The 14572-nt window shown below is 32.2% G+C and overlaps 1 protein-coding gene across 1 annotated transcript; it reads left to right on the top strand.

The window, feature by feature from the left end:
• Positions 1-129: 129 nt before the first annotated feature.
• LOC117204867 (cartilage oligomeric matrix protein) lies at positions 130-10812 on the top strand. The gene is made up of 15 exons (XM_033442677.1): positions 130-423; positions 1638-1811; positions 1906-2126; positions 3214-3799; positions 4200-4285; positions 4363-4426; positions 5404-5617; positions 5815-5943; positions 6118-6394; positions 6520-6627; positions 6781-7153; positions 8001-8354; positions 8424-8651; positions 9083-9592; positions 10437-10812. The coding sequence occupies exons 1-15, from the start codon at positions 345-347 to the stop codon at positions 10511-10513; spliced, it is 3480 nt and encodes a 1159-aa protein (XP_033298568.1). The 5' UTR covers positions 130-344; the 3' UTR covers positions 10514-10812.
• Positions 10813-14572: the final 3760 nt, after the last annotated feature.

The following is a 14572-nucleotide window of genomic DNA, read 5'->3' as shown; positions in this document are numbered from 1 at the left end:
ATGGATAAGGAAAGAAGAGGTGTTTATAAAGTAATTATTCGTAGATGTATCAATTCCTTTCGTTCTATATGCCACGGACAACGACTCTGTACTCGGAAATTTCCGTGGGTGAGTTATAAAGTCGTCGGTAGGCTTTTCCATGTCTCAGTCGATGAACGTCCTGCCAACGTCCCGCGATTTTATTCATCACGATTTATTTATTCTAGATCAGTACGTTTTAACCTTAATCAACTCGCAGTAGGAGTAAACCGTAAATACGACGCAAAAAAAAAAAAAAAAAATAAAATTGGCTAATTGATCTCGTGGAAAAATAATCGATTAAATTCCGAAGACAGTGATTTAAAATGCATATTATCGCGTCGTTGATCTTCGCGATACTATTCGTTGTTTACGTCGCTGATTGTCACGTGAAATTGGATAAAGGTAAGATGGAACGATTATTTTCATGTTTTTCGTTTATTAAATTTATTACGTAATTATTTTTATTTGTGAATGTTAGTAAACAATTTAAAAATAAAAGTGGAAGATCAATGGCAATGATATAGAGGGTCTATCAACTCTATGAATGTGGCTTTCGTAATTAAAAACAGATCCAGATTCTTCAGTTCAATATAGTTTAATAGCTTTTAGCTTATAAATTAAAAATACAAGACTTTAGTTCCAAAATTTTTTAATCCTAGTTGCTTAATTTTGTAAATATAATAACATTTTGAGGATATATGAAGATTGGAAAATTTTGTAATTTTTAAGCATTAAGAATTTTGGATGACAGATAAATCTAATGTTTCCAATATAGGTATACAATATTTAATATCAAGCTTGACAAAAGTATGGATAAAAATAGTTTTCTGGTCACAACTAAACTTGTTAATTAGTACAAATATAGTATAACAAATCTTTGGATATCTACAAGTATAATATAGAATCTAGAAGATTTCAAATATGGATTAATGTTTCCTATCTTATAATGCTAAAAGTAAAATAAACTGCGAGTTAAAAACTAATTAGAATATTGATCTTGAATTATATATCTACAACCTAGATTCTTGATTATCAATTCTAATTAATTTTTCTCTACCTTTCCTTACGTTTTTTAAAACTATTATTTTCCTCCTATAGTCTTGGAAGCAAAGTAAACTGTGTCATAGTAAAACAGTAGAGGTAGAACGTTCCCATAAGGTGTTTACGGTGTTGCAAACCAGTCCCCATACAACTTGACAAGAAACCCGGTAACGGCACGCAAGGAACGACAAATGGTTTTTACAACAGTTCAACTTGAAATAACTATTTTCATGCTCGCCAATTGTGGAAATAATTCATCTATCTTTAGGAAAACAACTTTTTTTGACACAAATTTACTAACGACATTTTTTCTACTATTTTGAGATAAACAATAGACAAAAGAAATATTTTATAATTAGGCTGCGGATATTTATCAAATTCATATCTTTATAAGCACAATTAAGTAGGTAAAGATTTATTTCATCCTTTGAATATTATACCTAACCAGTATGTACTTTGAACATTTCATATATTTTATTTCATATAATATGCATTGTTGTATATCTTCTTATCTTTAAAATAAGTTTCTCAAAATGAAATTAATTAATATTTTTCCTTGTTACAAATGCTTACAGGGTTGACGACAAATCTTCGAGAAACATGGGACTACAATGATTTTGTGATTGTTGCTTTGAACGCCAAATCAAAAAAGAAACAATCAGAAGCAGCGATTGATATTCTTCTAGCTGTAAAATACGAGAAATCGAAGACAAAAATGATATTTAAGTTCGACAGACAAACTAATCGAAGTAAGAAGAATATTCCAAATACAAATTATTTGATTCTTATAAATAAAAAATATTATTATATATTTCTTACTAATTCATTTTAACTCTATTTCAGTCATCTACGAGAAGACCAACCGAAATGGTCATCGAACTACAGAGCGCCTGGAAATTCAGAACGTGAATGCTCCATGGAAGAAAATAATCGTCTTCGTGCATCAGAATAAACCTGACCCCGAAATAGACATTTACGTTGATTGCATTTATCAAGGCATGCTACACTTGAAGGAAAGCTTCCGTAAGGTAGCAGAAAATGAAGATGATTCTCTTGTAGAAGTGGTGAGTTTTTATTATCAAAGAATTAAAAATAATAATAGGTGTTTGAAGTCTTCTAAGCCTAAATACTTGAGTTACGAATATTAGTAACAATATTAGAAAAAATACTAATATTAAGCTAAATATTAAACACTTCACGTTAATTACTTCTTCGGATGTTTTAATAATTACTTTATTGTTCTGTTATCCCGTGACATACGGACATCTATAATGGTGTGGAGTGAACAAATTCAATTGGGTCAAAGTAATTTTGTTATTTCCTTTTTCTTTTTTTTTTACAATTTCTTTTTGTTTCTGTTTTGTCAAAGGACAAACAACCAAAACATGCGTTCTTTCATCTATCATTGAAGAATTTCACGGTTGTTACCAGAGAACCGGTGACGTTAGATATCGTAGGATGATGCTATTCCAAATATGGCAAGCCAGTCCAAGGCTGCTCGCATTTATTACGTGTAGCTGTTAACTCGCGTAACACATTTAAGCATAGTGAATTGATTTCGATTCGCTTAGACTTCATCATTATTGAATATTCACGGTCTGCTTTCTTGCACTCGAGATATGCATACAAAAAGAACCACGATGATCGTAATTTATGAGCTGAAAAGAGAGGGAAAACGAGCCTTCTTTTCTTCTCGCTCTTGTCTTTTCGTTATTTAAATATTCATGAAAAAGCTGGTTAATATACAAATCGCCTTAGTGTTTCTTCTTTTAAGTGACTTTACGTTGTTTAGAAATAATCTTGTGAAGGAAGTAGCACTATTTACTACTTGTAATACGTCGTTGTTACTCTTTGTATTATAACTGAAAAACGCATTAAACTGAGTGTCATTTTCCTATATAATGATGATAGCTAATTTTTCTACCTCAATATATATAGCTAAAAAATTTGATATATTCAGATATATATTTAATCTAAATGTGAAACATCCATAATATACATACATGGAGTATTACATCAATAGAAAAAGAATTCCAAAACTCAACTAGTTGTATTGTGAAAAATGTAATTTTATTGCTGTATATTTATTATTTTTAACAATTATAGAACTTTCAATCTAAAGAATTTAACTTAGAAAAGTTGTGTCTTTAGTTTAGAGAAAGGAGGAGTCACGTAAAGGTGTATCCCTTATTATCCGTCAGCGACGCTCTGAAACAAGAAAATTGTCCCAACTATCTGGCCGGTCTAGGCACGTTATCGGATGAGTACAAAGAGTCTGTTGAGTCTGACGAATCAATTCCTACATCAACCAACGACAATTCTGATAATAATTCCGACGAATTTTCACACGAGATTAATCCACCTCGTAGAAAATTAGGAAACAATGAAAACTCCACAACTGAAACTTCAGATACGCCCGAGGATGCAAGTTCACTTGAAGATTTCGGCGATTCAGATTTTAAACAATCATCTCAATCGAAACACGATCATCGTCCTGTTGAACGTCCTGAGAAATATCATTCTGTAAGTGAGGTTGAAACTAATCAAGAAGATGTTTCGAGTCATGTGAAACGTTCGCGTCAGAAAACACGATCTGAATACTTTGACGGACCCTTTTACGAGAATCCCATGGAATGGAATAATTTTGGTGAATTGGATCCATTGAGTCAGTCCAACTTGTATCATAAGAGATTTCCGCGAAGAGGGGACATAGGGATTCAGAGTCTGAACGAAAAGGGTAAGCTGTAATTGAAGTGAATCATGAATTAATAAATAGACTGCGGATCTTTATGCACTTGTAGGAAATTTGGACGTGCAAAATTGTACATAACACGCAGATAACACGAAGAAATGTTTAAAATAACCATAGTATAGTGCTTCCTATAATATCTGGTAATTAAAACAATTTTCTATCTGGGATCTCTTTTCTTAATTGTATTCTGGAAAACACGAATTTGCACAAAAAAACTGCAGTTTATTGATAAATTTTAATATCTTAACTGTTCTAATTGTTTAAGATATTAACTATCATGATGGAAGTTTAGGAAATAAAATGTGTAGATAGTATGTTATCTAACATCGGGCATTATTTTTTATTTCTGATGATTTCAAAATCTTAAGAAAATGTGATTTTGCAGTTTGTTTAATGGATTTTCAAATCGTGAGGACATTAAACGAGTTGATTGAAGCTACTAGGAAGGTCTGGAGAGAAATAGAATTAAACGTGAGTAATAACGTCGCCCATAATTATTCAAGAATATTTAATGAACAGTTCTCTGATTAATATGGTTTTCCTTTCAGAAACTGGAAATGCGACATCTTCGACAACTAATTGAAAATTGCGCAGCATGTCGTGTACCTCCTGGTGGGTATTGAACGAATTACATACACGAAAGATATCTTTATTGTTAACTGCTTTTAATTTTCTATTTGTTCTTCGATAATATTTTTTAACTTAATTTTTCTCAATCTTTTTCCATCTTTCGAGACAATTTTTTTAGTAACGATTTTCACAAGTGTGCAAATAGTTGTTAATATTATAAACAACGAAAGAGCATCTAAATAAATGTATAATACGGCCTTACATTGCAATAAATGTACATTTCTGGCAAAATGGAATAATGTTGTGACTCATATTCTTACTTTTTTAAGAGAATGATTAGGAATAAAGATCCTCGAATCACTGGATTAGTTCGTATGATCGGAAAGCAACGCGATTAGATCGAAAAGCGACGTCTTAACCGAAACGACTAATATCTAAATCGAGGAAAATGATATTGGCAACGTGATTATAGCCTGAAAAGAAATTGCAGGAATAGAAAAATAAATGTATGAACTGGGAAACTATTAAATTGTCGCGAAGACACCAGAAACTAATACAGGAACTAAATCAAAGTTGTCAAAAACAAAATAACTAATTTATGAAAAATTGTTCAAAAAACTTTTCAAAAGAATTGCTCAAATGTATAATAATATGATGCTTAAATCGAAACTACAAATAGAACATGAAATGATATTCTAAAATATTTCTGGCATTTATAATATATATACGAAATACTAAAAACTGTTAATTAGATATATGTACGAAGAATATTCCATAATATATTTTTCCTCTATGGAAAAAAAGAACAAAGAGAGCTATTTTGCCTTGGGTTATAGACATTTTCAAAAATCTGTGATTCTGACTAGTTTAGTAGAGATAAATGTAGATTAACCATTAGTAATTGTAGCATTAAAGTGGATTCCAAGCACAGGCGGAAATCTGTTGAGTCGCAATACGGTCGAGGTTTCTTCTTGGAATAGCGATACCCTGACAAGTTCCTGATCCTAGTAATTCCACAGTTTCACCGATGACCACGGCGGCTCCTCCTCCTAGTTGCGATTACAAATCGCCCTGCTTCCCGGGCGCTGACTGCATTAACACACCACGCGGGCCACAGTGCGGAGCGTGCCCGCCACAATACACCGGTGATGGATATCGTTGCGTGAAAATTAGTTGCGCGCACAACCCTTGCTTTTACGGGGTCCGTTGCTACGACCGCGCGGATGGATACAGGTACGAGTAGAATCATTTAATTAATTACAATACAGTTCCCGGCGATTGAATTACGACCGTATGCAGAAATTTCACTTTTCGAAGTATGATATGTAGGTGTACCCATCCTTGATCCTTATGTTACTTAGGGAGAAACATTTAGACAGCAAACATCGGAAAGGATATGAGTTGTAATGAATTGAATAACAATTTTTCAGGTGTGGAAATTGTCCCAACGGTTACGTAGGTGATGGTAAACGCTGCGAACGATTTAAGGGTGGTTGTGAGCCTCATTCTTGCTATCCGGATGTGAAATGTGATCCAATTCTTCATCCGCCGTATTTCAAGTAATGAAATGAAAATGTCAAGTCAATCCATAAATTTCTATAATTTAAATAGAATTAATTGTAATTTAATTGAACTTAAAGTGTTAAGTGTAAATTACAATTATTTATTATAAAGTGTAAAGAAATTGTGAAGGACTATTCCAAGCTTTTTGACTGAACTATAATGATTTTTAGATGCGGTTCTTGTCCAAACGGGTTCATGGGTAATGGATCTACGTGTGTTGATATAAATGAATGCGAGCTAGCTCAACCTTGTCATCCAGGAGTACGATGTATCAATCTTCATCCAGGATTCAAATGCGAATCTTGTCCACCAGGATTTGCTGGACCTATAGTCGAAGGAGTCGGTTTGGAAATCGCAATGGTTCGCAAGCAAATTTGCCAAGACATAAATGAATGCGAAAATAACAATGGAGGATGCGATCCATATATGACATGCATTAATACGGAGGTAGTTTTTGCAAAAATTCGTAACAATTCGACTAAATTCAATAAATACAATTTAAATATTGAAGTTGCTTCTTTATTATATTTTTAATTGTATTTCCAACTTAACAATTCTTATTAACACTTCAGGGCTCGTATAGATGTGGTACTTGTAGAACAGGTTACGTGGGAAACCAAACATTTGGCGATGTAAACGCCGATTGTATTTGTACCAATACCAATGAATACACATGCAGAGTAAGAAAACAAATCCAACACAACTACTCTTTTAAGTCTATATATATATATATATATATATATATATATATATATATATATATATGTATTCCAGACAAAACAATCAAATTATACATCAAATTCACAATTTACATCAAAAAATACAATTTCTAGTGTCGCGTTGGATGGGCAGGGGATGGACTGATGTGTGGTTCGGACAGAGACAGCGATGGAATTCCTGATAGGAACCTCCGTTGTCATGATTCACGTTGTCGTATGGACAACTGTCCATTTATACCAAATACTGGACAAGAGGATGCGGATAGAGATGGTTTGGGTGATGCCTGTGATCCAGACGCTGATAACGATGGCATCTTGAATCCTTCGGACAACTGTCCTTTAGTTCCAAACCCTAGCCAGGAAGACAGTGATCATGATTCTATCGGCGATGCCTGCGATAATTGTCCTCTAGTAAAAAATCTAAAGCAGGACGACACTGACGATGATGGCATCGGTGACGCCTGTGACGACGACATTGATAACGATGGTGAGATTTTAAAGAGAAATTTATTTTAGGTTCAGTAATAGATGGTAGATAAAATTATAAATTTAGATAAATTTAATTAATCGATAGATTAATTTCAAAATTCCCAATCGATATTGGTAAGAGTATTCTTCATTTCTAAGAATGTTTTTGTATAAAATAGAATGTCTTCTAAAATATTTACGTGGTAAAATCGACGAAACATTTTTTAAAGCTTTTTTCAACATTTTTTTCAAAGAATTGGATATGTAGGGAGAAAAATATTCGGCCAATCGGGTTTAACTGAAGCGGGATTCGTACCCAAATTTGTTTTGCCGGACGGGTGCTTTTCCAATTAAGCTACCCAGAGAGTCCATCGGCGAATCCTTTTTCTCTCAAATCCTTATAATACTTACATAAGTATAAAGTATATATACGTCCACATCTCTTACAAGCCGGCGCCAGCCTGACAATTTGTGACGACCTTCGATTACCCACAATGCATGATTAACTGTCGATAATAATCATATAACATTGCTCTATACAATAAATATCGATCAATTAAAATAAATAATCATTACTGACTATTAATTTACATTACTGGGCATCAAAGGGCTTATACTTTTCCTGAGATTTTAGAGAGAAAAAATGTTCATCCAATCAGGTTTACCTGGACCGGGATTCGAACCCGGATCTTCCGCTTACCGAACGGGTGCTTTCCCGATTAAGCTACCTAGGCCGTTAGCAAATGTTTTCTTCAAATTTGTTATGTAGCATTAGGCGGCTATCTACAAATGTTTTATATTAAATACTTTTTAAAACATTTTTAATAGAATATCTTTTATGATCAATAACATTTATAATCTCATAGCTATCTTGAATGAGAACGACAATTGTCCAAAAACGAAGAATCCAGATCAAAATGACCGCGATATGGATGGAATTGGCGACGCCTGCGACAATTGTCCTAATATATACAATGAGGACCAATTGGACCAGGATGAAGATGGGGTAGGTGATGCTTGCGACAACGACAACGATAAAGATAGAGATGGTGTGCAAGACGATAGAGACAATTGTCCTGATGTCATGAATTCAGGACAAAATGATATTGACCACGATGGTATAGGAGATGAATGCGATGATGATATGGATAATGATGGTGTGCCCAATTCTATTGACAATTGTCCTTACGTTTACAATCCGGATCAACGTCGCACGCATCGTAAGTAAAGAATCATCGAATCGTAAAGATTATCATATAAAAATTAAAAAAAATATTATACATATTTAGATGAGAATAGTGGTGATGCTTGCTGGAACGACAATGATAACGACACTGTGAAGAACTTATTAGACAATTGTCCTAACAATAGTTTGATTTGGGCAACAGATTTCAGAAAATATACTACGGTTGCTTTAGATCCTATTGGTACTGCTCAAGTAGATCCTGTTTGGGTAATACACCACGAAGGGGCTGAAATTCAGCAGCTTTATAATAGTGATCCCGGGCTTGCTATTGGTAATGTAGTAATTTGTATTAATTTATATCTATTAATCAATTTATTTATTTATTATAGTAGCTGCAAAAGGTATTTGTACACAGTTACATTTACTACAACATTTACATAATATTAATTAATTAGATCCAAGTATATTAAATTTCATATCATTTACTAATACCTTCGGTTACAAAAATTTGATACTATAAAAGTGAGATATAAAATCTCATAAAAAACGTCTCATTAGAAGATAAAAATATGTATTTAGTATTTACAAATACTTCGTGTAGTCACTATGTAATGAACATCAGGTTGACGGATATGAAATTTTGTTTCTCTGAAACAGAATTTAGCAGACTAATATCATTTAATTTACTAATCATACTAAAGGAGAAATTTGAAATTTTGTAATCTGTTTATTTCCTTGACTTTAAATCTTCATCTGCAACAGGTCCGGATATATTCAGCGGCGTAGATTTCGAGGGCACGTTCTTCATCGACGACGACGGAGACGACGACTACGTTGGTTTCGTTTTTTCTTACCAGGACAACCGTAGATTCTACGTCGTGTGCTGGAAGAAAGGCCATCAACCATATTGGATGCCGAATCCGTTCAGAGCAGTAGGAGAACCCGGAGTTTTTTTGAAACTCGTCAATTCAGATACAGGTCCCGGAGAATTTCTTAGAAACAGCCTTTGGCATAATGAAGATGTACCCAACCAGGTGAAGATTCTTTGGCATGACCCAAAGAAAATCGGGTGGAAAGAAAGGACACCGTATAGATGGCATTTGTTACATAGACCTAAAATCGGTCTAATTAGGTTCCGACTTTATCAAGGAAAACAGCTAGTAGCTGACTCAGGAAATGTTTACGACTCGACATTGAAAGGTGGCAGATTGGGTGTTTACTGTTTCTCCCAGGAAAAGATTACTTGGTCCAATTTGTTATATACGTGTAAAGGTAAGATTTTATTTGTAAAGGTGCTAGGTTTGCTCTTGGAATTTGGTTGCAAGCGTTGGTGGATACATTGAAAATATATTACGCAATTTTTGGGGCAGAAATTAAATCATTTATAATTAAAAATAAGCTTCTCAGGCGATATTTTCATATATGAACTACTTTCATTGTATCCCTGTAAATATCGCCTACAAGTTTTGTGTCACCCTGTATACACATATTTATTAATGTCGTTCGGTATAGGTAACAAAATTGTTATATAATATAAATGTCATACATTTAAGAATTAAGAATTACAGATTAATGAAGGAAACTGATAATAGATCGAAAACATCAATTATAAATGAAGAAATTCATATACAACATATAAAATATATACATTTTTTAATTATTTACAGTTTAACACAAGACTTTTACTTAAACTATATTTAGGTGTAAAACAGCTCGAAACAGAATCTCACTATTTTAACGTTTCAGCAATACGGTAGCTAAAATTTGAACCCAATATATTAATAAAACTTCAAATTTATCCGCGATAGTACAATAATTGATTTAATCCACACCAATTCACACGTGAACTTTTCCTTTAGCATATGCATTTTTTGCATCTTTTCCTTCAAATTTGCTAATAATTTAACAATAATCCTAATTAATGATTTTTATATTATAATTTAACGTTCCTTATATAATAATTTATTGTGTTATAAATTAAAAAGTATACAAAATATGAACCTGTAGTCCAACCTTATCACTGAACAATAAACTCTAACAGAAATACTCTTACTTTAAATGCCTTTAAAAAGACAAAATCTTCGTAAAATTTCTGAATTTTTATAATATTTTTCAGAGACTGTCCCGAAATTGGTATGGAACGAGTTGCCGGCGAACTTGAAGAAAGAAGTAAATGTAGAGATGAACAACTAAATCAGACCTTCTACCAGACTTATCTATTACGACTCACTTTAATAACTTCTTGAAATGTATTCCATCATTTTAGGAAAATTTTGTCTATTTAAGCCGAATATCATGAATTTGGTTCGTTTCCCGCGATGAGAACTAAAAAATATTCTTAAGTGTATGTATATGTATCTATATTTACGAGCTTTATTCAATATGGGCAAAATTCATTGGAAAATTTCGTGATTCTTTTTCTCTCTTTTATTTCTTTTTTTTTATGAAATTCGAAGTTTTGTAACATTTAAGAATATACGTAATTAAAGATACAGCATGACAAATACCTTCAATGAACCTTCTTCCAGCAGCTAAGGACGAGGGAAATCTTAAAAATAGATTATATTTTTACGGAATGTGTGCAACGAACGCTTAATTCTCTAATTAACAAGGATATATTAAAATATGATTGTGCGCTTTCCGAACGATTTCAATCAAATATATTAAATTTATTACATTATGTTTTACTATACCGATGTGTGCAAGGATACGGAAGTTGCTTTTATGAGAAATGGACAAATTAAAGCTTTGTACTCTTGATAATCCTTACGAGTATCGTGAATTCAAAATTAAATATGAGGAACAGCGTACGTTAATTTTCATTGTAAATTGAATCGTATTTAGAAATGACTTATGCCGTGACTGCTCTCATCAATTTCATTTAATCTCGAAGAAACAGGTGATAAAGAATTACAGATTATTGTGGATATGGGATATACGAGATATGGTTTAATATACAAAGTAACTAATAAAATAAATTAATGATGTAAACTCTGATGTTTAAGAGATTAGATAGTTGGATCTCATAAGTGCCCTTATTTTAATATGACTAATTTAAATTTTTACAGATTTTTTCTTTCTTTCGAATAGTAGTTTTAATATTTCAAAAGTTTCCATAGCTAAATTACACGTTTTACAATCGATTTACATTGGTCGTTACAGTTCAAAAAGCGCACATCTAAATCGTTCCCTCTTTTTTAAGTGATTGACAAAGTCGATCAAAGTGCCTAGAAAAAATTTCTCGCTTTCATAATATACGCGTTTAAAACGTTTTCATATTTGTGTGTATGTGTATGTGTCTGTGTGTGTGTGTTCTTTTTTTCTTTACTAAAGAGTGTCTACTTACAATGTCACGGAATAACGAGGCTCTTTACGATAGGTATTAAAAAAAACTATATATATATACACGTTCGTATAAGAAAATGTCTACAGTACAAGATGAACTAATCGTTGCGAAATTTAGGAAGAACATTTGTACGTGACAGAGAGAAAAATTTTCGAAATATTTCTACGCGTTGCTTGAATGAAGAGAATAGGTGCGTATATAGTTTATTAATAATGTATTGTATATTGCGAGGTACCAAAAAGAAATACGATAAATATCGAAATAAATAACACATAAATGTACACGATACTTAGGCCCATTAAAAATTAAAAAACATAATAATTTATTATTTTTTCTATCACGAATAAAATTTCATTACACACTCCTTCCTTCGATATACGCCATAAATTTATTCAACAAATAATTCTATTATGGCTGAGAGAAGCGTAAATCTATTAATGTAAACTTTTTCTAATTCATTAGTGCAAGAAATAAAAGTATGTAAGAGAAGAAACTGGTGTATACGTATAAAAATATTTATTTCATTTATTTCATTTATTTTCTTTTTTATTAAAAATTAACCAAAGAATGGTCAGGATGATACGATACGTACGATCACAAACAAGGATTTTTTAACATAAATAAATACCATAAAAGGATAATACCAATATAGCGTCTAACCGCGTAAATCGAAGGACGAGAGAGATAACTTCTTATCGCTTCTTATTCATTTACAAAAGTTGTAAATATACTTGTACAAAAGTATATATATATATGTGTGTGTATATATATATAATACTTTTCTTGAAATAACATAAATACTTGAAAAAAGAAACTGTCTGGCTTAAATAACCATTTTGCTTATTACTTTTCCTATGTATGTCAATGTGTTACGTTAACATTCTGCACGGGAACGGAAAATCCTGTTGTTACATATAAATAGTCGAAGTCTAGAGATCGTAATTAAAAATAAAACTTAACTTCATATTTACACTAAGGAACATATAGATACCATTTGTTTCAAAGCTACAGCAATTCCTTCTCCGAGGAAGTTCTTTAATAAATCGGAAGTTATATTTTAAATGCACTAACCATCGGAGAGAGGCCGAATAAATATTGTACAACTATTACAAAATAGGGCGTACACATACACATACGTCGAAAGGTCAGATTTCACGACTTTAAGAGTTTATAGCGCTTTTACCATTTTCTTTAGTGTTAATCAGCACATGCACTTTCTATACTGTTCTCTTCATAGATCCTATAAACTTTTAAAATCTTAAATTAAATCTTTTCTTCCTTAATATTCTATATGTATATTATATACAGAGATTTTAATGAAAATAAAATAATAATGTTGCTCTATTAATTAACCCATTATCTGCGATAATCCTCATTTAGGGACTATAAAATCAGGAATAAGAAATTTGTAGATTTCACGGTTTCGATGATGAGGGCTTTTTTTTTCGAAGAATATATTTGAATTTGATATTTCAAACGCATATATTAAATTGATTGGAATCGAGATTGAAATCTATAGAATTATACGCGTGTATGTACGTATGATAATTTGAAGAAGAAAGAAACCTGGCAGTTAATGGGTTAAACATTCGTAATTGTACATTTCCCTAAAGTTTTCGCAAAGAAAATAGAACATTACTAATTGTAAGTGTGTTTGATCGATTTCTTAAAAGTGTATAAATTCTTTGAGTGAAGAAGAAGGAGAAGTGGTGGAGGAAGAAGAGTAGAATATGTATTTTAGTTCATCATAGGCGAAAAGACAGTCACACACAATCGACGAAGTTAATAATATAAATTTCTCCGAATCTTAGAGTAAAGTTCGTTTTGCACTATTCGCGTACAGGGTGTTTCGAAAACAGCTGCTCGAATTTTGGGCGTATACTTTATATGAAAACGAAAATACGAGAAAAATGATATAAACGTAATTTCGAAAGTCTTTTCCTTCAAAAATGGAAAAGATATACGCAATAGTAATAATATATATATTATCTTAATTATTCTGTTTAACATTTAGATAAGTTTTATTTGATAGGGCAGTACTTTCAAATTGTTATTCATTAAGAAAAAATATCTAACAACGCTGGTATTGAATGCATAAATATGATATCTTTCTTACAATTGTAAAAAGATTAACAAGACAAAAATTCAAATTCACGTTCATACAGTTTCGTATCATCCTCCTTAAAACTAACGAACCACTGTTTTCGTCAAGTTTAACCAGCTACGATTTAATTGCAAAAGATACACCGCTTGGAAATGAAATCATCCTACTATGTGTAATATAGAAATGCTATTTGTACTTTTTCAATTTTTATACGATATGATATTCTCAACTTTTTAGAAAGAAAATATTACTTTTGATGATAAAATGTCTCAAATAGAGGACAGTTGAATAATTGAAATATTCGAAGCTGATTATAATATGAACTCCAAAAGCCGGATATTTTGGAACTGTCGAACAGTCCTAAGAAAATCCCAGACAAGCGATCGACATTTTCGCAGCCGAGTATTATTTTCGCAGCCGAGCATTATTTTCGAAACACCCGAAGAGTTAAAATTTAAACGAAAAACTTGATTCTAACGAGTGCAACGGACAGTTGAGTCTCTTCTGGTTCGCACACGTTATGGCAGTGGCCGCTCAGAGCTTGATCGCTAAGGCAGTTGAGCGCTATTCAAAGGAAAAAAGAGCAAGAATCCTCGGCAAAGAATCTTCTTCGAGAACACACTCTCGTTCGGTAAGAAGTTCATCCGTATTTATCTCCTAGCGTACAAGCTATAATATAAATAAAATAAATCTGATATTACTTTACACGGTGACAACTTACATTTTTTCTCTCGATTCACGAATAAAAGTCGTAAAGTAAAGGGACTTATAATTTTCCAATTAAACAAAATTTCTATAAAAA

This window comes from Bombus bifarius, unplaced genomic scaffold (assembly GCF_011952205.1).
Source record: "Bombus bifarius isolate JDL3187 unplaced genomic scaffold, Bbif_JDL3187 scf7180000007984, whole genome shotgun sequence".
NCBI lineage: Eukaryota > Metazoa > Arthropoda > Insecta > Hymenoptera > Apidae > Bombus > Bombus bifarius.
The sequence above is the reverse complement of the archived record's forward strand: the minus strand, read 5'-3'. Positions and strand labels throughout refer to the sequence as shown.